General features: G+C 39.3%; 2 protein-coding genes across 2 annotated transcripts; both read left to right on the forward strand.

The window, feature by feature from the left end:
- The first annotated feature begins 3,805 nt into the window (after positions 1-3,805).
- On the forward strand, positions 3,806-12,881 carry rrp7a (ribosomal RNA processing 7 homolog A). The gene is made up of 7 exons (XM_017694557.2): positions 3,806-3,894; positions 5,645-5,787; positions 5,993-6,118; positions 7,331-7,454; positions 8,018-8,115; positions 11,097-11,304; positions 12,054-12,881. The coding sequence occupies exons 1-7, from the start codon at positions 3,834-3,836 to the stop codon at positions 12,137-12,139; spliced, it is 846 nt and encodes a 281-aa protein (XP_017550046.1). The 5' UTR covers positions 3,806-3,833; the 3' UTR covers positions 12,140-12,881.
- A 1,562-nt stretch (positions 12,882-14,443) lies between these two features.
- Positions 14,444-23,547, forward strand: wbp2nl (WBP2 N-terminal like). Its single transcript, XM_017694558.2, has 8 exons — positions 14,444-14,601; positions 17,319-17,427; positions 19,147-19,285; positions 19,789-19,881; positions 20,383-20,556; positions 21,143-21,220; positions 21,343-21,428; positions 22,308-23,547. Exons 1-8 carry the CDS (start codon positions 14,543-14,545, stop codon positions 22,362-22,364), a joined length of 795 nt encoding a protein of 264 aa, XP_017550047.1. The 5' UTR covers positions 14,444-14,542; the 3' UTR covers positions 22,365-23,547.
- The last annotated feature ends 3,051 nt before the right edge of the window (positions 23,548-26,598 follow it).

A 26,598-nucleotide genomic window follows, 5' to 3' on the forward strand; every position in this document is an offset into this window, starting at 1 on the left:
GACAACTGCTCTCTGACAGAAATCATCTCCTAATCTGACATTAATTTTATATATATATATATATATATATATATATATATATATATATATATATATATATATATATATATATATTTACATGTTATTTATATATATATATATATATATATATATATATATATATATATATATATAAAATGTATGTGTGTGTGTGTGTGTAAAAAACGTGGAGGAGCGATGATGAGGTGGATGCATATGCAAAGAGAAGCAAAATTTATTAGGGGCAAATCCCGATTCAGGGTCAAAACAGTCCAGGGTCAAAGAGCCAACATGGAGAGAGGGAGGGTCAGACAACAAAAATTAATACTGACTAAACACAAAAACTGAGACTGGGACAAATAACGGAGGCCAGAAGATATGACGCCAAATATTACCATACAATACAAAGACTAGCAAACAGCTATGGAAAAACACAGGGCAATACAGCAGGTTTAACAAGACATAGGTGGTAAACACAGGTGAGAACAATCAAGGGTAGAGTCTAGAGACAAGGGGGCAGGACAGGGAAGAATCAAAACAAAGAAAGCACATGCAGGACTGGTAGGGGGCCAATTGTGACAATATATACACTCGCAGGCCACTTTATTAGGTACACTTTGCTAGTAAAAGGTTGGACTCCCTTTTGCCTTCAGAACTGCCTTAATTCTTCATGGCATTCTTTCATCAAGGTGTTGCAAACATTCCTCAGAGATTTTGGTTGGTTATTTGAGTTACTGATGCCTTTCTATAATCTGGAACCAGTCTGCCCATTCTCCTCTGACCTCTCACATCAAAAAGGCAAGTTCGTCCACACAACTGACCGCTCACTGGATATTTCCTCTTTTTTAGACTGTTCAGACTGTTCTCTGTAAACCCTGGAGATGGTTGTGTGTGAAAATCCCAGTAGATCAGCAGTTTCTGAAATACTCAGACCAGCCCGCCCGTGCACCAACAACCACGCCACGTTCAAAGTCACTTAAATCCCCTTTCTTCCCCATTCTGATGCTCGGTCTGCACTTCAGCAAGTTGTCTTGACCACCTCTACATGCCTAAATGCATTGAGTTGGGCCATGTGATTGGCTGATTAGCTATTTGGGTTAACAATCAATTCAACAGTAAATAAAACACTTAATAATGTGGCCAGTGATTGTATATACAAATTAAAGGGGAATTTCACCAATATTTCAAGATGTAAACAAAGTCATTCAGAGTGATTTGATGAGAAATGCCACTTTCTTAGAAATTTACAGTCAGAATTATTATTCAAAAAGTCCCAAAGAAAACCTTTTTTTCAGACTTAACTGTTTTACCAGGGTCAACATCACATATAACAACGTAGAGGGCATGCAAAGGTTCACATGTGTTTTTGTATAGTAAATAAAATAATTTTGTTTTGTAGGCATTGTGACTCATGGTTCCTAACAGCACCACTGTAAAGAAATTTAAAGAAAGTTCCTCCATAATGAATCATTTATTAGGCAGGAGATTTGAAATATTGGTGGAGTTCCCCTATACACCTGGGGTAATCTGTTCAGTTTTCAGTCTTGGCGAGCGTTCTAGATACTGCAGGCAATAACAAGTAAGCAGGTCGCTGCTGTAGCCCATATTCATAGTGCATATAAAAGGAGGGAACCAGCCCTAAATGTTTTGTACAGATCCTCCAGCATCAGGTTGGTTTAGATGGGGCTGTTCCTTTTTAGGGGCCAAATGAAAAATTTAACAACACAGTTATTTACAATTATAATCCTCTATTATTACATTACTACATTACTGAAATTGCTGATTCATTATATTATTGAGTGTGTTTTACATCCATTTGCAGACAAGGTAAATACACTGCTCAAAAAAATAAAGGGAACACAAACAACACAATATAACTCCAAGTAAATCAAACTTCTGTGAAATCAAACTGTCCACTTAGGAAGCAACACTGACAATCAATTTCACAGCTGGTGTGCAAATGGAACAGACAACAGATGGAAATTATTGGCAATTAGCAAGACACACTCAATAAAGGAGTGGTTCTACAGGTGGGGACCACAGACCACTTCTCTGCACCTTTCTGCTTTCTGGCTGATGTTTTGGTCACTTTTGAATGTTGGTGGTGCTTTCACACTCGTGGTAGCAGGAGACGGACTCTACAACCCACACAAGTGGCTCAGGTAGTGCAGCTCATCCAGGATGGCACATCAATGCAAGCTGTGGCAAGAAGGTTTGCTGTGTCTGTCACCGTAGTGTCCAGAGGCTGGAGGCGCTACCAGGAGACAGGCCAGTAGACCAGGAGACGTGGAGGAGGCCGTAGGAGGGCAGCAACCCAGCAGCAGGACCGCTACCTCTGCCTTTGTGCAAGGAGGAACAGGAGGAGCACTGCCAGAGCCCTGCAAAATGACCTCCAGCAGGCCACAAATGTGCATGTGTCTGCACAAACAGTTAGAAACCAACTCCATGAGGATGGTATGAGGGCCCGACGTCCACAGATGGGGGTTGTGCTCACAGCCCAACACCGTGCAGGACGCTTGGCATTTGCCAGGGAACACCGGGATTGGCAAATTCGCCACTGGCGCCCTGTGCTCTTCACAGATGAAAGCAGGTTCACACTGAGCACATGTGACAGACGTGAGTCTGGAGACGCCGTGGAGAGCGATCTGCTGCCTGCAACATCCTTCAGCATGACTGGTTTGGCAGTGGGTCAGTAATGGTGTGGGGTGGCATTTCTTTGGAGGGCCGCACAGCCCTCCATGCGCTCGCCAGAGGTAGCCTGACTGCCATTAGGATGAAATCCTCAGACCCCTTGTGAGACCATATGCTGGTGCGGTTGGCCCTGGGTTCCTCCTAATGCAGGACAGTGCTAGACCTCATGTGGCTGGAGTGTGTCAGCAGTTCCTGCAAGATGAAGGCATTGAAGCTATGGACTGGCCCGCCCGTTCCCCAGACCTGAATCCGATTGAGCACATCTGGGATATCATGTCTCGCTCCATCCACCAGCGCCACGTTGCCCCACAGACTGTTCAGGAGTTGGCGGATGCTTTAGTCCAGGTCTGGGAGGAGATCCCTCAGGAGACCATCCGCCACCTCATCAGGAGCATGCCCAGGCGTTGTAGGGAGGTCATACAGGCACGTGGAGGCCACACACAATACTGAGCCTCATTTTGACTTGTTTTAAGGACATTACATCAAAGTTGGATCAGCCTGTCGTGTGTTTTTCCACTTTAATTTTGTGTGTGACTCCAAATCCAGGACTCCATTGGTTAATAAATTTGATTTCCATTGATGATTTTTGTGTGATTTTGTTGTCAGCACATTCAACTTTGTACAGAACAAAGTATTCAATGAGAATATTTCATTCATTCAGATCTAGGATGTGTTATTTGCGTGTTCCCTTTATTTTTTTGAGCAGTATATATATATTAACATTCGGTGTTGAACAGCATAAGAGCTAAATGGTGGCCTGTTAGCTTTGCATTCTTCCCATAGATCAGAGATCTTTTGTCATTGCATTCCACTGAGAGGTATATAAACTATTAGCAACACTTTAAAATCAATTATGTAATTAAGAGGCAACCATTCTGAGGTTCTTAAAGGGAAATTATATTTATACACACACATTTAATCAGTCCTATTTTCACTGAAAAACACTCGCATTTCTTCCACCTAACTTACCCTGAAATCAACACCATCGTGTTAAAAATTTGTTACGTTTTATTATACCAGGTCGATTGAACTCCAGACATGCGGCTGTAACCTCATAGTAAAAGAACTACAATCCCCAGCTTTCGTAAGAGCCACGTCCGGTTTGTGACGTATACACAGAGAAGATGGCGGCGCCCAAAAAGAAACATGCGAGAGGTGCTTGTGTGATTCTAGGGGGATTTACAGGTAATTTAACTTTAAATACACAACTATTGTTAACTCTAAGTTAAACAAACACATGAAAGAGTTTAATATGCGTTTGATATATCTGGGGGTTCATACACGGCGTACACACTGAGAAAGCGAGGAAGCGTAGCACCGCTGCGTGTAGAGGAGTCCAGAGTCACACTGAAGTAGGTTAAAAGTGTTGCTACAGTGCAGTAATGATACAAGAAGCAAACGTAGCCTGGTGAAAACAGCTTAAACTGTAATAAAGCCTTAGGTCCAGATTAGCTACTCGAGTGCTGAAATGCTGTTGAACTGTGGCGAAGCTTAGTATCGCCATCAGCGTTGGAGCTTAAAGAGGAACTGCTCCGATCGATGCTGTGCTCATTTAAAATGTAGTGAAAGTCGGAGCGGTTTGAGGCGGAGTGCTTCACTGTAGAGAAACTTTCGGATTCCTTTACAGTGGTGATGATAAGAACCAGGGATCGCAACTCTCCAAAACCACCAGTGAACCTAATTACGCGTTAATATTGATCAAGTCAGGTCAAGTCAGCAAGCTTTTATTGTCATTCCATCTATGTACAAGCACAGTGGAGTGAAATCACGTTACTATTGCAAGAACAAGGTGCAAAAAAGTACAAGTGCAAACGTGCAGTGTGTGCAAAAAAATGTAACTAGAGACAGTGCAATAAATACGCTGATTAAAACATACATTAGACACAATAAACAGACAGAACAGTGCAGCGCAAAGATTATTTAACATGCTGTGATCTATGAGTATACGCAGTCACTGGGTTGTTTATGATTGTAAAATGGTAGTAAGCTTGTAAGAAATATCTTTTATCTAGGGACTGTTCTACCTCACAATGCCCCGCATGTACCTCTCCACCACGAATAAATAAAAAAATTGTATTACCAAAAGATTATATAATAGTTCTAAAACCATATTATGAAAAGGCCTGACAGTGTATTCATAACCATTTCATGTAATAGCTATCCATGTGCGAGCTTCAACGAGTGTCAACCATCCTGTCAGAAAGATTGTTATTGTGTACGCTTTGAAAGCCATTTAGTTTGTTCGTGTGTTTAAGTTAAGTGATACTTTTTTGATCCCCCAACCGGGGAAATTCCACCTCTGCATTTAACCCATCCATGAAGTGAAACACCACATACAATCTAGTGAACACACACACAGTAGGGGGCAGTGAGCACACTTGCCCGGAGCGGTGGGCAGCCCTATCCACGGCCCCCGGGGAGCAGTTGGGGGTTAGGTGTCTTACTCAAGGACACCTCAGTCATGGACTGTCAGCCCTGGGGATCGAAGCGGCAACCTTCCGGTCACAGGGCCAGCTCCCTAACCTCCAGCCCATGACTGCCCCACGACTGTTTGCTAGTAAAATCACCATATGTTATTACAACTAATAACTAATAAATGTTAACGAACATAGAAATTACAAATGGTAAAAAATATTTTCCGAAAAGTAGTTGTTGTGAGCTTGTTTGAAGACTAAAGTTTGATTTCAGATTTCTCCTTGACCTCTTCAGCCATCACACAGATTGGATCAATTATATCAGGAGCACACTTGATTTAACATATTGTATTAATGCATTTGTATTTATTGTAATGTTCATGTTTTTCTGAGCAAATAAACACTTACTGTCCAGATAAATAACGTTTTAATTCTAGTGATTAGAAAGTGAAACCAATTTGTGTGTGTGTGTGTGTGTGTTTTGTACTCCTGTGTTAAATTTCATGTTTTATGTGCTTCAGTTTTGTCTCTGAAGTTCCAGCCTAACAGTGTAGCTCAGCATCAGCTCTGTGTGAAAGAGCACCGGGTACGTGCGGAGAAAAATGTGAAGAGACCGCTGGACAGAACGCTTTTCGTCCTCAACATTCCTCCGTACTGCTCAGAGGTAAAGCATATGGAGATGTGTGTTTTGCTCAAGAAGTTTTTTTCTATTTGTTTTGCTGTAAAAACAATAAGATTTTTTAAAAACAAAACAGGACTGTCATTCAAATGATACCAATTATGAAAAAGCTAATAAATGACAAATTAAAAATGAAAATGAATGTTTAAAATGTGCACTTGTGTAAACGTGTAATGCATTTGTGTTTTAGAGTGTGGTGAAGGAGCTCTTTTCCCAGTTTGGTTCAGTTCAGTCTGTAGAGCTGAGCGAAAAACCTGGATCAACAGAGCCTGAAACTAACAGTCTGTCCAAGTACTTCAGACCTGCACACAAACAGGTAACTCTGCACACTTGGGATTTCTCAGTAAAGCTAGATAACTTAAACATATGTAGAGCCTGTTTCACTCATTTCTCCCTTTTGTGCTTGCATTATTGTTTGTTTTGATTCAGTAGGGTAGAATGTAGCAGAATGAGTGTGTTGGACTGAGAACTTTCAATTACATATGTTTAATACAGTAATGAAGACCGCATTCAGACTGTTCTCATGTGTCTAATAAGTGTTTTTAAGCTGTGTTTTATTATATTTCTATCCTGTTTTTTTCTCCTTTGAACTTTGAAAGACGTTTAATCCAATTTTAGTATCATACTAACCTTGTTTTATATTTTACTCTGTGTTTCCTGGGACTTTACAAAAGCAGAAGAGACAAGGGACATTCTTATTTTTAACCATGTTGAGTTGAAATTGTCCAGTTTACTAGAAATCACACTTTTTAAATTTAATTCACACCTGGTCCTGATGCACAACATCTTAATGTATTAAAGTGGCTACTTTCTGACTGCAGGACTGCTGTTGTCCAGGTATAATTTAATTAGTTCACCATTCTCAGCACTGCACTACTAAGGTGTCCATGCATATTTTGATATATTGAAAAAAAATGATAGAAATAGCTAATATTAAATAAAATGTAAAATTTTACATGTTTGACGTCTCATTAGAGATGGATACATGTTTTGTTGATAAGAAGAAATAACGTGAATATAGAATATAATGTAAAATTAAAACAAAACAACAGCTGCTCAACCTTAAGGGTTTCTCTATACTTCTCAGATGTTGCTAGGTAGGGAGTTTTAGGCAGTTTTATTGTCTTGTTGAGCTGATAGAAACCTTATTTACATAATTTTGTGTGATGTTTCCATTATTTACTTGAACTAAATTCAACAGCTGGGTGGAAACCTCTGTTACTGAAATGGTAGTGAAATAGAAGTGACATGGTAGTGTGTGGCTTTGGTAAGCGTCTGTCAGAGGTTTTACATGTCAGTCTCAATCCTGGCTTGAGAACAGTTCACCAACCAAAAATACCCAGTCAGGAGCAGCTCTTTGGTCAGAAACTAATCACTGATAATGGGCTAGAAGATGGCTAACACAAACTGTATATCAATAGATGAGCATATGCTGTTAATCTGTACAGAGTTAATATTGATTGTTGAAATGAACTGATCTGTCTGTTTAAGTAAAATGGGATAAATTGTCAAACACTGTATTGTATAGTGTTTTAAGGTGGGCTACATCGTGTTTAAAAACGCCTCCAGCGTAGCAGCAGCTAAAGCTCATCCTCCTGACTCGCCACTCATTGTCTCCACCAAAGAAAAACCTGTACAGACAGGCCTGCAGAGTGAGTGATACTGCATTAAACACACATCACTGATCTACACAACCTGATCAGCTCCATTATACACACACAACTGCACTGGCTTTACAAGTCTATAAGCTCTCCACAGAGTCTAATTCAGTTTACTAATGCTGCGCTCATTACAAATAGAAGCTTGAAATTTTCTGTAACAAATCTGACAATTAACTTTAATGTAGTGCCAAAAAATGTCAGACATGCAGTTTAATAAAACTTTTATTATTTTTTATTTATCAGCATCATAGACATAGCCTATGGTAAACAAATAGAAATTCAAAAGTTTGTTTAAACTGTTTAAAACAGTAGTAATAAAACTGTTATTACTTGTTCTGTGGGAGCAGCCATGTTAAAATTAGCAACTCAGAGAAGTCCGAAATTTTTTGATTAAAATCTCAGAGGGAATTACAAGGTTGAGGGATGTTCCCACTTGATCATGAAGGTAGCATAACCTCAAGCACAGTGAGGGCCACAAGTCTGCAGGGTTTAGAGTTTTACCTGATTTAAAACACCTGATTCTGCTCAACTAATTCCCAAACCCTTCTTTGTAGAGTGGATCCATGAATACAAACAATTGTTTGTTAAGCCAGAGACTCTACAGGAGGCTGTGGATGAATTTATGACCAAGTACGACAAAAAGAAAGAGGAGGTAGGGTTATGCCGTAAACTTTGTTTGTGGTAAAAGACCTTTTGACATTCATGTATTTGCATTGCACACTTATTGCAATGATAAATTATTTTAAATAATGTGCACTTGTACAGCACTGTGCAAACATTGTGTAAAGGATTAATTTATCCTCTGCTCTGTCACATATGGTAGCATCTTCAAAAGTAACCCTAACTGAGCTTTTGACCTGAATGTGAAAGTGCGTATAAAGTTTCAGCTCCTGGATGAGAGGGTAAAATTCTCTGTTCTCTTTTTACTTTTTCAAAATGGAAATTACTGTTCTACTGTTTTTTTGCATCGTGAACAGTAAAAAAAAAAAAAACATGCATTATCAGGTGTGTACCATTTTGATTAGCTTCTGAATATTTTGCATCTTCAAGTAGTGTACTTTTTTTTCCCTCTCCACATGTTCAGTGTGTAACAGCCTATAGACTTGGGAGTATTAAGACCATAATAAACTGAACGTGATGCAAATGTGAATATTACGTTCCCAATGTGTTAAATTTGGCAAATAAACAGTAATACTGCATTAAAATATGCAGCAGTGTGGTTGCTCTGGATGTTGGGTTCTGAACTTAGAAGATCAACAAAACATGTTATTTTACCAGGGGTGTACAAACTTGCAAATAACTGTAGTTTGAGATGAGTGTGCAGGCTTCCACTATTTGGCTTCATTAGCTACAACTACATTTGTGGTGAAATATTAAATATTTGAAAATTGTTTTTTCACCAACTTATCACTTCAGTTACCTTCTTCTCCAAAAGACTGCATCAACTTTTTGGTAACATGCGTTATTCCTGCAGTGTCATAAATGCATCTAGAGCCCAGTCCCAAATGGTGCACTAGGTCTTGCAGTCCTCCTCAACATCTACACTTTGGTGATGTCAACAATGTGCAGACCTACAGGGCAAAAGACCTCAAGGGTGCTTGGTTGGAATGTGTGCATTTGGGACAAACTCATGCAATGTACAGGCTTTGTATGTGCTGCACCCAGCATATCAGTCATCCTCATTTTTTTTTAAATGAACTAATTCCATATCTACAACCCCAATTCCAATGAAGTTGGGACATTATGTAAAACAAATAAAAACAGAATATTTATTTATTTTAATAAGAAAGAATTTGTAAATCCTTTTCAACCTATATTCAATTGAATACACTACATAGACGAGATATTTAATGTTCAAACGGATAAACTATTTTTTTTTTGCAAATATTCACTCATTTTGAATTTGATGTCTGCAACATGTTCCAAAGAAGTTGGGACAGGGGCAACAAAAGACTGGGAACACCTGTTTGGAACATTCCACAGGTGAGCAGGTTAATTGGAAACAGGTGAGTGTCATGATTGGGTATAAAGGGAGCATCCCTGAAAGGCTCAGTCGTTCACAAGCGAGGACGGGGCGAGGTTCACCACTTTGTGAAGTGCGTGAGCAAATAGTCCAACAGTTTAAGAACAACGTTTCTCAACATGCAATTGCAAGGAATTTAGGGATTTCATCATCTACAGTCCATAATATCATCAAAAGATTCAGAGAATCTGGAGAAATCTCTGCAAGTAAGCGGCAAGGCAGGAAACCAACACTGAATGCCCGTGACCTTCGATCCGTCAGGCGGCACTGCATTACAACCCATCATCATTCTGTAACGGATATTCCCACACGGGCTCAGGAACGCTTCAGAAAACCACTGTCACAGTGAACACAGTTCGTCTCTCCATCTACAAGTGCAAGTTAAAACTCTGCCATGCAAAGCAAAGCCAGATATCAACACCACCCAGAAACGCCGCGGCTTCTCTGGGCCGAGCTCATCTGAGATGGACTGACGCAGAGTGGAAAAGTGTCCTGTGGTCTGACGCGTCCACATTTCAAATTGTTTTTGGAAATCATGGACGTTGTGTCCTCCGGGCCAAAGAGGAAAAGGACTGTCCAGATTGTTTTTGGCGCAAAGTTCAAAAGCCAGCATCTCTGATGGTGTGGGGGTGTGTTAGTGCCCATGGCATGGGTAACTTGCAGGCACCATTAGTGCAAAATATGACAACGGAGACCCCGGACTGTTGAGCAACTGAAGTTGCACATCAAGCAAGAATGGGAAAGAATTCCACCTACAAAGCTTCAACAATCAGTGTCCTCAGTTCCCAAACGCTTATTGAGTGTTGTTAAAAGGAAAGGTGATGTGACATAGTGGTAAACACGCCCCTGTCCCAACTTCTTTGGAACGTGCTGCAGGCATCAAATTCAAAATGAGTGAATATTTGCTAAAAACAATAATGTTTATCCATTTGAACATTAAATTTGTCATTGTAGTGTATTCAGTTGAATATAGGTTGAATAGGATTTGCAAATCATCGTATTCTGTTTTTATTTATGTTTTACACAACATCCCAACTTCATTGGAATTGGGGTTGTACCATGGCACAATACAATTCAATCTTAAGTTTAATTAAAGTTCAATTTAATAAACTACTGCATTTTAAACTCGCATCTGAACGTGTCCACCATGTTGGTCAGACAGCTGTAAAGAAACCCTTCATCTCTGATTGGACATCGCTTGTTGTCTTTTGTGTAATAAGCTGCGGCCGAGTCCACATTGTTACGTCCATCATCTAAGTGCACATTGAGGGTGCTAGTGAGCCCCCTTTGAATGGCGATTTGAGAAATGGGTCTTTATGGCTTTGCAGTCCTTGCATGTACACTTCACTATGGACTGTACGATTGCAAGTGCACCATTCAGGACTGAGCTTCAGTCAGTGTGGTCATTATGACAAACTACAGTATGCTACAGGAGGTGTAGGTGGAGATATGGCTTCTTGATGCTATAAAAGAAAAAAAAATTCTGGCTGTACAGATGGAACTTTGAATGATAACAGCATCAAAGATTAGATGAGTGGATTAATCAAACAAGGATAAGTGATTAAAGAAATAATTGTAATAAACTATAAACCCATCACTGTGGCCCTCAGGAGGCGGAGCGTCTGCAAAAAGAGGCGGAGCAACAGCAGGAGGACAAGGAGGGTTGGGTTAAAGTGACCAAAGGCAGCAAAGGGATTAAAGCCCGCCCACATAGTGAAGTAGCAAATAAGAGGGCTCTTCAGAAGGAAGACAAGAAGAAGAAAAGAAAAGAGCTTCTGAACTTCTACGCATGGCAGCGGCGAGACACACAGAGAGAACGTGAGTTTTACTAATGTGGAGTCCGTTTTAGACTTTTCCATTAATTGACAATTGTCTGGTCCATTCCTTACACAAGCCTTACAGGACGTTGGTAAAAATTTTCTTCAACCTGTGAGAAACTGTTACTTAGTTTTTACCTATTTTCATTTTTACCATGAGTGAGCAATGTTTGTTTATTTGAGCTCAAGCTGTGTCTGTTGGGAATATTGGCAGATAGTAAATTTTCCAGTTTAGCCACTTGTACTTACATACTTTGGAAAAAGAACATTGTTAACTGCAGTTGTTCATATGGCAATTTATCAACTAAAATGTCATAAACCTGACATGCCTATTAAACAAAGTTCACTGGCGTGTTTTAATATTGCTAAAACCCTTTTTGCCTCTCTGTGGCTGTCACCAAATTGTCTGATTTATTTTAATGAGCAAGTAAAATGGGGAAGATGCTGTTACCTAATCCCCAATGACAATGAGATAGAAAGCCTCAAAATAGTGTTAAAAAATGCAAATTTTACTACTCGTGACTATTATCAAATGAAAACTAGTTTAAACAAAAAAAAGGAAGGCATACATTTTCAGCAGGTTTGTAATTAAGTTAGATGTTTGGTATTTGTCTTAATAGTGTGCTAGCTCTTTTACTAATGCAGAATTATGGTGCTGAAGTTGTTCTCATTTCCTTCTCCAAATGCTACTCTTCCAATCGCATGTGTATAAAACATTGAAAGAAACTCCTGTCCTTTTTTCTCTCACAGATATTGCACAGCTGAGGAAGAAATTTGAGGAGGACAAACAACGCATTGCTCTGCTCAGATCGCAGAGGAAATTCAGACCCTATTGAACAGCATTACCTACAAACATCCTGTCAAACCCAAACGTCACGTGCTATCCACAGCACTCCAAAGCCCTGCCGAACTTAGTTCAACATTACAGAGAGTAAATACCTTGCAGAACTGCAGTCTGACATGCCTCATGTGCTGTTTTTGTTTTGAATAAATCACAGAATATCTTTGGTCATCACTGTGTTATGGGTTATCCAGGTAATATGTGGGTTTGGCATGGGTTCTCATGTGATGGAATTATGATGATGCTTACCCACTGAATGTTGAATGAACCACGTTTATGTTTGATTCTAAACTAAAGGCTAATGTAGCAACACATACATTTGTACCCTACCACTTGGGACTATGCTAACTTGCCTCACACCATGTCAAGTTGTTAAGTAATCTCAAACAGACTTGTTTTCATGGTGGATAATATTAGCCTTGTAGCTCTAGTGCGTGACTTAAGATACCAAACATGTCCTTGCTGATGGACTACATTTGAAGCTAGTTCAGTGATTGATCACTGAACTATTGCTTTAAGGGTTGGAGATTTGGTCAGGAGCTCCAGCTGCAGATAAGACTTTCCACTCATCACAGGATAACTGGTTCATCGTTTAGGTCCATTCCAGCTCACAGCACATACACTGAAACGGTCCTTTCAGATGTTTGTGTGGTATACTGAGATGCTGTTGGCTTATCATTGTTTTATCTTTAAGCATAATTCTTAAATTTGTTTTATTAAAACGTTTGTTTCTTTGATCTTGTTTCATTATTTGTAATTATTTTATTTACTTTTTATAATAATTGTTATTTACAATTGAGTCTCACCTCAGTAGAGCAGTCCTTTCAAAACCTTCATCTTCGCCTTAATACTAATAAGACCAAATGCATTATCTTTAGTCGAAAAAAAGATGCTGCTAACCCCCCCAAGATCAGCTGTGCTAATGGCATGACTTTGGAATTTGTTCAATCTTACAAATATTTAGGCATCTGGTTGGACTCGTCTCTTTCTTTCTCCAAACATATCAATAACCTTCAGAAGAAAGTCAAAGCTAGACTAGCTTTTCTTTTTCGTAGTAAAGCCTCTTTTACTTATGCAGCCAAGCTTACTCTTGTTAAAATGACAATACTTCCAATTTTGGACTATGGTGACATCATTTATAAAATGGCATCATGCACTGTTCTTCGAAAACTATACACACTTTATCATTCTGCCATCCGCTTTACCATTAATGCACCTTTCAATACTCATCACTGTGATCTCTATAAACTGGTGGGCTTGCCCTCACTTCATACTCGGTGGCCCTCATTGGTTTCACTTCATCTACAAGACGATCTTGGCCATAACACCACCATATCTGTCATCTCTTCTTCACGTAGCCAATAATAAATATCGCACAAGGTCAAGTGAATACATCAAGCTCACCATTCCCAAAACCTGCAGTAACTTTGGCTGCAATTCCTTTCGTTTTTCAGCAGCAAATGATTGGAATACTTTACAAACCACCCTTAGACTTGCAATTTTAACACCTCTTACCACTTTCAAGCATACAATTAAACATACAATAGTAGACTGTTGCTCTTGTTAATAATCATGGATAAAAATAATGCACATACTCATACATACTCATTTTTCTCTATCCTTACTTCTGCTTTTTTCATATTTTTTGGTTTGTTTTATGTAAATCTGTATTTTTTTGTTTGTTTTGTTATGTTTTACTTTTGGTATGTATACTTGCTTTTGTATGTATCTGTTTTTATGTGCCGTGGACCTATTTTTATTGGGGCCTTTCGGCCAGGTCATGTTTGTAAATGAGAACTGGTTCTCAAACATTTTACCTGGTAAAATAAAGGTTAAAAAAAAACTTGAATCAAGAGCTACGAATGTAATGATTAAAGCGTTAAGCTGATTGTAAGCGATAGTAGAGGAGCAATAGGAGGGGAGAGGAGACTGTATTCACGAAGTCAACCCAGCAACACTGGGTAGCAACACAAGTCCAGCAAATCCTTCTTATTCCTAATAGCAGATTTCTTATTGCGAAGAAATTTAAGGGCCTCAATGAAAAGACCAAAATCGACTAAGTGGCTTACATTTACCGTATTTTGTCTTGTGCAAGCGGTGTTTCTCTAAAAGGATCATCAGATTCAAAATAAAATGTACATAAGAGAAACTACACTTAAAACCAATAAACACATCTTTAAGTTTTTTATACACGCTATATCCAGATGTATCAGAGAAATGTTTGGATAAATCTTTCCGGTGCTAAATCTGCTGAGGGAAATCGGTTTTTTTCCGTTAGTCGCTGACGTTTTGTTTTGATCAGTCACGAGTGCGGAAGTATTCAACTATTAGCGTTAGCCACCCTACCGCTTCACCAGAAACAGAAAGAGCTCAACAAATCCCCACAAACATCAGAAATATGGCACTGAACCGCAATCATTCTCAACAGGGAGGGGTCCTCATTGATAACAGCGAGAGGTGAGATGTATATCATGTATATTTTAGACGTATTAGCCAAGCTAACCTTATGTGATGACAAACGCAGCTTATATAACTAAGTTACTGTTAGCTGACGCTAAGCTAATGCCAGCTAGCATTAACCTACATGTTGACAGTGTTTAAGTTACCGTTTCCCTCTCTGGGGTTGAAATTGACGCAGTTACTCGTATTTTATGAATATGTACGGAACTGTTCATTTTATTTCACGATCTTGCTAGGTAGACATAATGGCTGTCATAGTAATTAGGTTAAATAGATTTATTCTGAATGTGAGAATGAGCCGAGTCTGGAAAACAGGCAGACTCGTTTGCTGCATTATGTTAGTAAATACAAACGGTATTAAACGAGTGAAATACATAACATGATGGGCCAAAACCTCTTCTAATTCTCTAGCTAGTTACAAAGCACGTGTTATGTTTTCCTACTCAGTATCTACAGACGTCTACACAAATACAGCAGACAGGTGTTCTATTTGCCTGATTTAGAGCAGCTCCTGTGCCGCTGACCTCCTACAGGATTAAATTTCAGCTCAAGGCCGCACCTGACGCTTCTGCGTACCTTAATTACCTGATCAGGAGTATTTCACAAAGCAGGATTTCTCAGTTGAGCCAGCCTAAAGTCAAGCTAGTCAAGTAGGAAAATACCCGCAACTTTGAACTTAAATTATTAGGCTAACTCCGAAATCCTGCTTTGTGAAATACTCCCTGTGTGCAATTATCATAACAAAACCCAAAAGTGTTCAGCGTCAGGTTTGTTCACAGTGGTGGTGACAGAACCATACATCTGAAGGGCCTCTAAAAGCTGACTCACAGAAAGTTATTACATGAAATCCTTATTAATATGTTGTGTGATATATATATATATATATATATATATATATGAATAAAATATATGAATATCAGAAATGTTCATATGTGGTATTGGCAAAATGGTCCATGAAAAACTTATTTTTTCAGATTTACCACTGAATTACCATCCTCACCTTTGCTTACTCTGAGTTTGTAAATAAAGTGGCTGTGTTTGCGTTCTAGACTTCGCAACCACTGTTGCTGTCAACATCAGTGAGTCAGTAAATTTCTCTGCAGTGACACTTTTAAGATCAAAACACTCCTATTTCAACAATTTAATTCTTTAAAAATGTTGAAATGTGAGTGGAATTTCCCCTGAAGGGCTTTGCAATCCAGATTATATTTAAATTGTTCTGGCCTAAACATTTCAGTGTTTCTGTTCCAGCAGTACTGTTTTGAACATCATGAAGAGCTTTAACGAGCTGAGGAATTAAAAGGGGAAACACTGAAATGTCAAGGTTCCAGCTTTGTGAAACACCGGCTTAGTGGAAGTGATCTGCTAGCTGAGCAATAAAGGATTTTAGAAATCAGAGTTTTGCCATCTCCCTTCCGTCGACTCTTTTTTTTTTTTTTTTTTTTTTTTTTTTTAAACTCATGTTTGTGTGAATTCATACAGATTACAAAGCGTTATCACAGTAGACTGATGAAAGTATAACAGAAACGGCACTTGTTGATGTGCTTATTATGCAGAGAAGTAGAACTGGATTTCATCTGGTCACACTGGTGATGAATGGTAATAAAAATGAGTAAAAGGAATAAAAATATTATCCAGACAAGAAACACCTGTGAATTGAAAGTGTAAAGATTAGGCAAGCCTTGTTATGCTGGAGTACCATTTGCTGCATGACCTTTGTCAGCCAAGTATCTATGGCACAGGTTTTACATACATACACACACACACACACACACACACACACACACACACACACACACACACACACATTTTATATATGTATGTATGTATTTCCATTATGAGTCTTGGTCACATCAGTGAACTTAAAATATTTACCATAATGAATATTTGTAAATTTTTGGTGCATAAGACAAGGCTGCTTCACCAGGCTTTATAATGAAGCATTTTGGCACAGCCGTTGTCTGTACTCAGATGCAGCAGATATAAACTGGACTATTCCTTTAAAGCACCTGCCTATTGGCTTCTATGATGTGTGTTTACAGTCAGTTGGGTTTCAGCTCTTTTCTAACTTCAGGGAAATGTTTTGAAATGATTGTCTGTGGTAAACATCAAGCAACTACAAATGCAGCAGAGGTTAAGTTGAAAACACTGGTTTATTCTTTAAAATCCCAAACAGAGCCCAAGAGTGATTTGTCCAAAGCTGACTTTAACTGTTACCAAGCTGCCTTATCTCTTATTCAGTGTTTAGCCGATCAGATAAGCACTGTGTCCAGGTTAGGTAACCAAGTCTCTCACTCATTGCTGTTAAGCTCATGTTTCCTTTCGACTTTTTTTGCTTTCTTTGGAGGAACAAGTATAATGAGATAGATTTGACAACTGTCCATTCTGTTTCCGTCAAAATGAACAAGCTGAACTATCAGTTTTTTTCTTTTATCAGCGGGATTCTGACCTTGAGTCCTGTCTCTGACCTCTTAAGACATTAAACATATCTTGGCCCGTTTACTTAAATTGGGGTAACCCAAAGTGGGAAAATTACTTTCTTAAGACTTAAGAAGAAATAAAAGCAGATCTTAATATTCCATTCATGAAAGATCATTGGTTTCTTAGGAGAGAAAAGAGGATCTTAACATAAGCGTTTAACTGTAAGATGTTCTATTGATGTTTGGCTGGACTGTGGCTTTAAATCCTTTCTCTCTATCTGTTTTGTGTGTCAGTGTGCTGAGAGACTGTAAGAATGTGGAGCTGTCCTTCAGTGATGCCACACACAAGAGTGATGTTTTCAAAGGAACCAAGAAAGGCTCTGTGTATCTCACACCATACAGGGTAAATGCAAATACACACACTACAGCTAATACACGCCACACAGGAAAATCACACCTCTCCAGGTAAAAGAACTCAGAAAAGCACAAAAGTTCATTAGATAACTGTGCAAAACAAAACTAACACACAGGGCTTTTTGCCTTTTTTCATACTGCTTGAAAAAAGTAAGAATAGCACACTGAAACATCGACACAAAGGATGATAAACAGGAGCCCAGACACAGTGTTTGTCAGTAGAAGGATGTGCTATGGATTTATACAGTGTCTGATTGACTTATTGAAGTTTTAAAAAAATCTATTAATGCAGCAGTATGTCTGTGAGTTTGACTGTTCTTTCACCTTTTGTCATGGACAAGTCATATTTGATGAGCTGATGTATGATTGTTTTCTCTGAATTGTTTTGTAATGAAAATTTCTCCTCAGTAAGGTATGTACATGAGACCTTATTTGGGTCCCTCTGACACAGGCTAACCCTTGACTAATGTATACTTATTTGTAGGGTTTAGTATCATTTTGGACAGTATTGTGCTCCACCACTCTTGCCTTTGTTTCAAAACTATAGACAGTGAGAAAAAGGGAGCAAATATACTTTGGCACATTGTAAATGTGTATTACAGAAAAGGATTAACAGACAGTACAGCACTGAAATACAGCGCTAACAAAGGCTGAAACCTGTATTTTGTGTTTCTTTGGTCTGTGTTTAGCGAATGGGTGAAGGAATTTACTCTGCTGATTGTTAGTTGTAGTGCTTGATGGAAAAGTTAGCTTTTGTATTGTGTGTTTAGTGTTTTATAGAGGATTGATGTTGGTAAAGAATAGGCACTGTTTTGGTCAGCAAGCGGGCCTCCGTTCAGTATCATGTTAACAGTTTTGAAAATACGACTTCTGAATCGACAAATGTGTGTTAAAGCAACTAAGAAAAACTGAAAGGTAAAGATGTAGACAAACTCATTTAGAGTGGTTTGAGAACTGTTCGCAGTGGTGATGATGGGAACCAGACCACTGAAGAGGTTAATGCGTCTAAAAGCTACGTCAGAGAAAGGTATTACATGGAATAGTAAGAAAGACGCTGCCTGATGTCTCATTGTTTCATTAAAGTTTTGAGAGAATTTTTGCCCAAAGTGTATTTTTTATTCATGTCATTCATGGCAGATAGCTTCATACTGGGTGATATAAGGCAAAATAATAACAAAATAAAATGTATTTTTAGATTGCCTCACCATCATTTTTTAATAGTACATGAAATGTTTTTTTTTAATTTTTTTTTATGTAGACATTGTGACAACTTATTCCTATCACCACCACTGTAAAGAAAACAGGTTCTCTGCAATAAACCATTTCACACCAAACCATTCTAATTAACTTTGTTTGTAGGTCAGCAATTGTAGAATTATTTATTTATTTAAATCAGTGAATTTCCTCTTTAACCGCAAACACTACAATTAACACTCACAATAGAGTATAATCACACACACTTTACACTTAATACACTATCTGGAGTTCTGCCATCATTGCAGCCATTGCAGCATCAGTTTTTTGAGCTTCAGGGAGATGTTTCACAAAGCAGGATTTCTCAGTTTAGCCAGATAACTTAAGCCCAATAGGATAGTCCTCGTCTTCGGGCTTAAGTTATCTGGCTAACTGAGAAATACTGCTTTTTGAAATAACCCTCAGATCGAGTTGTATTTGCTGTCTAAACCATTTGTATGTTTTTTTTCCCCAGATGGTGTTTGTGAGCAGTAATCTGAAGGATAAATTCTGTTCCTTCATGTTCCCGTATTATCTCATGAAAAACTGCAGCATTGAGCAGCCTGTATTTGCTGCCAATTACATCCAGGGCACCATCAAAGCAGAGCCTGGCGGTAAGTATGCACATGTAAATATACACTGATTAGCAAACACATTTTAGCTAACTGCCTAATGTGCTTTTAGTTCTCTGCTGCGTCACGCAGATGCATGGACTTTACGAGATCACTCAAGGTACCCTGTGATATCTAACACCAAGACATTGAGGGCAGATCAATTAAGTCCTTTAAGTTTCAAGCTCCGCCATGTAAGGTGGAGCCAACATGGATGAGACTTGTTCCAGCTCATCTCAAAGATGCTAGATCAGATTCAGATCTGGGGTATTTGGAGGCCAAGGCAGCACACTGAACTCTTCATGTTCCTCAAACTATTCCAGAACAATGTGTGCAGCATGGCAGGGTGCATTATCCTGCTAAAGAGGCCACTGCCATTTGTGAATAGCTTTGCCATGAATGGGTGTATCCAACACGCCTTCTTCCCACAGTGCATACTGGGGCCATCACATCCCCAGAGAAACGGTGCACACACCTCACATACATCTTTTTTTTTTTTAATTCAGGTGGCTGGGAAGGCCAGGCCAACTTTAAACTGTCTTTCCCCAGTGGGGGTGCTATAGAGCTGGGCCAGCACCTCTTTAAACTTGCCTCAAATGGTAAGGAGTGTGCGTGTGTGAGAGAGAGTGTGTATATATTCTTAGTCATCTGTATAAGTATGTAGTTCTGTGGATCTGTATTCAGGAGGTAATGAGCAATGCAGTTTGAAATGTTGAACAGACCTTCAAGCTGTGGGTCAAAATGGATAAATCATGTGATTTTAGTAAATAAAGCTTCATTACAGCTTGAATCATTTTGTTTTGCCGGTTGGCTCAATCCAAAATAAAGACATGTTAAAATGATATAATTAGTTGTCATTCTGGCTAACTGATTCAAACTGTTAAGTTTTGATCAACAGTCAATATTTACTATAAATTAGGCAAAATATGAATAAAATGTATACTTCTGTTACACTTTATACTCAAAGGATATAATGACCATCATTGAAATATAACAGTATAAAGGGGCTACTTATATATGAAGGTGTATATGTTCTAAACAAATTTATGCTTGTTTATTTTGGGCTATTGCACACTTATGTGTGTGTGTGTTTGTTTCAGCATCGCGGGCTCCATCACAGGCCGGTGTGGGAGCATATGGTCCTGCTGGATTTATGAACGGTTATGCCAGTCCAGCCATGCCACAGCCACAACCATATCCATACACACCCCAACCATACTCCTATGCACCACAGCCTGCCTACAACCCATACGCTTGCCCAGCTACTGCACCAGGTACACACCACAGCCTGCTTACAATCCATACTCCTACCCAGCTACTGCACCAGGAACAGTACAGTCTGCTTATAACCCATATGCTTGTCCAGCTACTGTACCAAGTATGCAGCACAGCCTGCATACAATCTATTCATTTACTCAGCTACTGCACTAGGTATGCACCACAGCCCACTTACAGCCCACATGCTTACCCAGCTACTGCATCAGGTATAACATAGTGCAGTGTGGGTGTTAATAATGATGCTAAAAATAAGTCATTGAACCAAAGCAAAAAGGAATATTATGATTAAGATATTAAAATAATTACAAATCAAGTTAAATGTTTAATACTATTTAACTAATACTAGTGTTATGTTTTTCCTGTCCATGCTTGTGTGAACTGTGAGCTGCAGCAGAAAGGATTTAGCTAAATGTTGCTGCTACTATAACTAACTACATGGTGAAATCCAGTTAAAATAAAGTTCTCTTACTACCTAACATGGAATGTCACTTCTGTAGGTGTCTTTATAAATTTTGCAAAAGTAGGTGTTTGTGTAATTGATATTTTGTGTGTGTGTGTGTGTGTGTGTGTGTGTGTGTGTAGGAATGAACCCCACTGCTCCGCCCTATATGGCTCCACCTCCTCCTTACCCTGGGCTCCCCCAGAACTGGAACACTCCAGGTATCTCTCACACATACACACAAACACACTATACACACACAGCCATACACACAAATACATACACAGACATTTATGTATTGTTTACCTCTTACAAATAATGTCTCTCTCTTTCTCTCTCGTAGTCGCCCCAGGTAATGCTAAAGCACAAGAAGCGGCTGGTAGCGCCTATTACAACCCCACCAACCCCCACAATGTCTACATGCCAATGGTATATACACACAATACACACACATTAGGGATGCAACTGACTATTTTTTCTCTGATTTGATTAATCAGCTGCTGTTCGTTTCTGTTATGCTGATCATTTAGTTAAAGTACTCTGCCTTCTTCAGTTCTTTTCCCTTTGTGATGCCATCATTAAAAATTATTATGTTGCTGTGTTTGTAAGAGTTTAATCATTAACTCACTGTTCACCACATGGTATTTGCTATGTAGTGAACTGGATGGACCAGAATATGTATTATTGTGAATTCACCAGCGCTATAACACTACAACTACGACTGACTCCCTATATAGTGCACTATTTCTGTAATAATATTGAACATTTAATGCATTACTTGGATGTAAAAGAGATTCATCACTTACGTGAGGAGCGATTTTGTCCCCTACTCTTCCTGTAGTGAATACAAATCTGTTTAAATGACCATATGAATTACCATGTAGTTATCAAATGAATGATATTGTGAATAATTATGGTGCAAGTTTTTTTTGACCATATCATAGAAATTGTCAAAACACTGACCAGCTGCATTCCAGAGAGAATGTAATTAACTGGATTTGGTTTAACATAGTGTGGTTTAACATAATGAGTTTTTGGTACTGATTTTAAATGTGGCCCAGTTTTTTACCTTAGAAAAATGAGTGCTTATCATGTATTGTAAAAGTATTGTCATGTCTTATTATTACCATATTGCAAAGCCCTAATGACACCTTTTTCACAGTTGACTGTTATCGACTAATTGACTGCTGACTAATTGTTGCAGCCTTAATAACAAACTACAGCCACAATGTAGAACTTGTTAAGTATGTATTCTAAATCTCTCTCTCTCTTTCTCTGTCTCTTTCTCTCACTTTGTCTCACCCTCAGGATCAGCCTCCTCCTTACTATCCTCCTCAGAATCAGCCAGACAAGAAAAACAACTGAAGTCTCTGAGCCCACTTACATTATTATTATTATTATTATTATTATTATTATTATTATTATTACTATTATTGCTCTTGGCTATCACAGATTCCTGTGATGCTTGTATTCAGGCATTAGGAGTTGCTAAGTGTTTGAATCAGAACAATAATACAAAATCTGTGTGCGTGTCTGGGTGTGTGTCTGTCTGTGTCTGTGTGTGTGTCTGTGGCCCATCCCATGGTATTGAAGTGCTTCATCCTCTTTTGTTTTCTTTTGGAATGTAGAAGCTGGAGTTTTTAATCACATTTATAAGCAATGAGACAAAGATGTAATTGAGATATTGTGGATATAATTATTTAGCATGTAATCTTAACTGAATGAAGAGTTCTTATTAACGATGTTAAATTTCTACTTTTGCTAACAGGCAAATTCACCTGGAGAAGGTGTGTTGGGGGTTATGCACTGTGTGCGTGTTTGTGTGTGTGTGAGAGAGAAACAAAGTTATTGGTTTGGTATTGAATGATCAGAAGGGCTGTAAATCTCTAACCTCACAATGATTTAAATTGTTTACGATTAGGTTAGGAAAGACTTTATGCATCATGACATTTCACATTTTATCAGGAGTTATGATCTGATTTATTTTGCATGATTCAGAATAATAAAACAAATACATTGAATACATCATTGTGAGAAAGCACAGTAAAACCAGTGCACCTAGCTTTTAACAACTCAAAGCCCAAAACCTTTATTCTGGCAAAAACATACTGCGTTATATTATTATAAGCATTGTAACTTATACTGAAGTTTCTGTGTATTTGCAACTAAATCACCACTTTCAGATCGATGGATTTTCCACCCCCTAGTGGACAGGCTTATGTACTGCAGGACATTATTGTGATCTAACTGAACCCAGAAATGAACATTTAGGCTCCGGTCACATTACTGGGCTTAAATGGCACAAATCCAATTTTTTTGGCTTAATGTGACAGATCAGATGTTTTTTCAGCATTATTGGAAATTGTTATATCGTTATTTTTTTTTTCACTGCGCATGTACCATCTTTCAGTGTTAATGTGGCAGCAGTGCCTAACCTGAAATTAGTCGGTAAAGTGTGAAATCAAAGCACCTGAAAAATTTTCATCTTCAACTTGCTCTGTTAATAAACAGCTAAAAACTGGTCAGAATAAATCAAATTTGCGATAAAGTCTTGTTCTGCTGGTTTGTTTGTTCATAATGCATGTGGATCATTCACCAGCGTTGTTCATTAGGATTTGCTCATGCAGGTTGTTTAAGCACACAGGTTTGTTCACATCAGTGACAGATTTGAGTGGCTTACCTACACCAGTGAACCATCAAGTTAGAAGGATTGGGTCTTGGAATTGAGGAGTGAGGCTTGTAATGTGAACGTAGCCTTATATTCCCAGTGATCCTGCCAATGCTGTTTCCTGCTATAGGTGGTTTAGCTCCACAGGGTTGCCAGGTGGCCCTAAGTATGTCATTTCTGAAGTGTATTCAATATTGCTTGCAGAAAGAGCACAGTGAGTCCAAAGACTTCTTTATTTTCCCCTGTTCAGAATTAAGTAATAATCCTTGATCTGGTGGGGCTGACCTCAAATAGTATGTGACTTGGCGGTCTTCTAATGTGAGTGGGGTACATTGAGCTAGGTGTGTATGTGTATGTGTGCTTGGTTGAGAATGTACTATGGGAAGACTTCTAATTCAGTGTACCCCCACACACACCTTCCTCCTTCTTTTCCTTAAACTTTAGCGTTTGCTTTCTATCATGATTTCTAACTGTTGAATATTATATTACTTAATAATAATAAATAAATATGAAAATCTGTGCACTTGTTTGAAGTAACTTTGTTAAGCCTCTTAGAGCCCCATTGATATATTGTATATGATTTGTCTTTAAACTTGTCTTACATTTTGTTTACTTTTTGCTGCTTTTAAGTGAAAAGGAGAGAAAATGCTAGATTTAATAACGGGGTGGGAGAAAAAGAATGAATGTGATCCTGTTATCTGTATTTCTTCCTGTACAGTAGTATTGTGCCAGCCATTAGGGATGTACTTTGTGTACTTCTGGTGCTGGTCCCAAGCCCGGATAAATGGTGAGGGTTGCGTCAGGAAGGGCATCCGGCGTAAAACTTGTGCCAGAACTATCATGCAGATCACAAATATGATTGCCATACTGGCTCGGTTGAGGCCCGGGTTAACCTCTGGTGCTGTTGACCAGCAGGGTGCCGGTAGAAATTGGACTACTGTAGGTCGAAGACCATCAAAGAGGAGAGGAGGAAGGCGGGTTAGAAGGCAGCGAGAGAGAAGGAAAGGCAGGAGTGTGAAGGTTAGAGTAGGGACTCTGAACATAGGGACAATGACTGGTAAAGGCAGAGAGCTTGCAGACATGATGGAGAGAAGGAAGGTTTATGTTGTGTGTGTCCATGAGACCAGATGGAAAGGAAGCAAGGCCAGGAACATTGGAGGTGGATTCAAACTGTTCTATCATGGTGTAGAGAGGAAGGAAGAGAAATGGAGTAGGTATAATCCTAAAGGAACAGCTTGTGAAAAGTGTTCTGGATGTAAAGAGAGTGTCAGACAGGATCATGAGCCTGAAGTTGGAGGTTGATGGTGTAATTTTGAATGTGGTCAGATCATATGCACCACAGGTTGGTTGTCAGTTAGAGGAGAAAGAGGAATTTTGGAGTAAGATGGATGGAGTGGTAGATGGTGTTCCTAGAGAGGAGAGATTAGTGATCGGTGCAGACTTCAGTGGACATGTTGGTGAAGGGAACAGAGGGGATGAAGAGGTGCTGGGTATGTATGGAGTGAAAGACAGAAATGCGGAAGGTCAGATGGTTGTAGATTTTGCAAAGAGAATGGAAATGGCTGTGGTGAACACGTATTTTCATAAGAGGGAAGAACACAGGGTGACATACAAGAGTAGAGGGAGGTGCACACAGGTGGATTATATCCTTAGCAGGAGATGCCACCTAAAGGAGATTGGAGATTGTAAAGTGGTACCAGGGGACCAAGTGTAGCAAGGCAGCATAGGGTGGTTGTCTGTAGAATGAGATTAGAAACAAAGAAGAGGAAGAAAGTGAAGACAGAGCCAACGATTAGATGGTGGAAGCTGAAGGAGGAGGATGGTTGCAGGCAGTTCAGGGAAAAATTGCAACAGGCGCTTGGGGGCAGGGAGGAGCTACATGAGGACTGGGAAACTACAGCTAAGGTGGTGAGAGAAACTGGCAAGAATGTGTTGGGTGTTTTGTCTGGTCAGAGGAAAGAAGACAAGGAAAGTTGGTAGTGGAATGAGGAAGTCCAGGAGAGTATTCAGAAGAAGAAGGCAGCTAAGAGAAAGTGGGATAACCAGAGAGATGACGGAAGTAGGCAGGAGTACTGTGAGGCTAGTTGCATAGCGAAAAGAATGGTGGCAAAGGCAAAGGCTCAGGTCTATGATGAGCTGTATGAGAGGCTGGACAGTAAAGAAGGAGTAAAGGACTTGTATTGTTTGGCTAAACAGAGAGATAGAGCTGGAAAGGATGTACAGCAGGTTAAGCTGATAAAGGATAGAGAGGGAAATGTACTAGTGAGTGAACAGAGAGTGTTGAGTAGATGGAAGGAGTACTTTGAAGAACTAATGAATGAGGAAAACGAGAGAGAGAGGAGGACAACGGGGGGAGAGATAGTGGATTAGGAAGTGCAGAGAATTAGTAAGGTGGAAGTGAGGGCAGCTTTAAAAAAAGATGAAGAATGGAAAGGTCCAGATGACATACCTGTGGAGGTATGGAGATGTTTAGGAGAGAATGCAGTGGACTTTTTAACCAGGTTGTTTAACAAAATCCTGGAGAGTGAGAGGATGCCTGAGTGGAGAAGCAGTGTACTGGTCCCCATTTTTAAGAACAAGGGTGATGTGCAGAGCTGCAGTAACTACAGAGGTATAAAGTTGATGAGCCACACCATGAAGGTATGGGAAAGAGCTGTTGAAGCAAGGCTAAGGCAAGAGGTTCAGATCAGTGAGCAGCAGTTTGGTTTCATGCCCAGAAAGAGTACCACAGATGCAATTTTTGCATTGAGAGTGTTGGTAGAGAAGTACAGAGAAGGTCAGAAGGAGCTACATTGTGTCTTTGTGGATCTAGAGAAGGCATATGGTAGGGTGCCAAGAGAGGAACTGTGGTTCTGTATGAGGAAGTCAGGTGTAGCTGAAAAGTATGTTGGAGTGACAAATGGTTTCAAGATGAAGGTAGGGTTACATCAG

Source organism: Pygocentrus nattereri, chromosome 27 (genome assembly GCF_015220715.1).
Source record: "Pygocentrus nattereri isolate fPygNat1 chromosome 27, fPygNat1.pri, whole genome shotgun sequence".
Classification (NCBI taxonomy): domain Eukaryota; kingdom Metazoa; phylum Chordata; class Actinopteri; order Characiformes; family Serrasalmidae; genus Pygocentrus; species Pygocentrus nattereri.

Bases quoted from the DNA above. Each gene is read 5' to 3' on its own strand.
- rrp7a (XM_017694557.2), top strand. From the start codon at position 3,834: ATGGCGGCGCCCAAAAAGAAACATGCGAGAGGTGCTTGTGTGATTCTA. The intron at 8,116-11,096 runs GTAGGGTTATGC...TGTGGCCCTCAG, and splicing joins ACGACAAAAAGAAAGAGGAG to GAGGCGGAGCGTCTGCAAAA. The intron at 11,305-12,053 runs GTGAGTTTTACT...TTTCTCTCACAG, and splicing joins GCGAGACACACAGAGAGAAC to ATATTGCACAGCTGAGGAAG.
- wbp2nl (XM_017694558.2), top strand. From the start codon at position 14,543: ATGGCACTGAACCGCAATCATTCTCAACAGGGAGGGGTCCTCATTGAT. The intron at 19,882-20,382 runs GTAAGGAGTGTG...TGTTTGTTTCAG, and splicing joins CTTTAAACTTGCCTCAAATG to CATCGCGGGCTCCATCACAG. The intron at 21,221-21,342 runs GTATCTCTCACA...TCTCTCTCGTAG, and splicing joins CCAGAACTGGAACACTCCAG to TCGCCCCAGGTAATGCTAAA.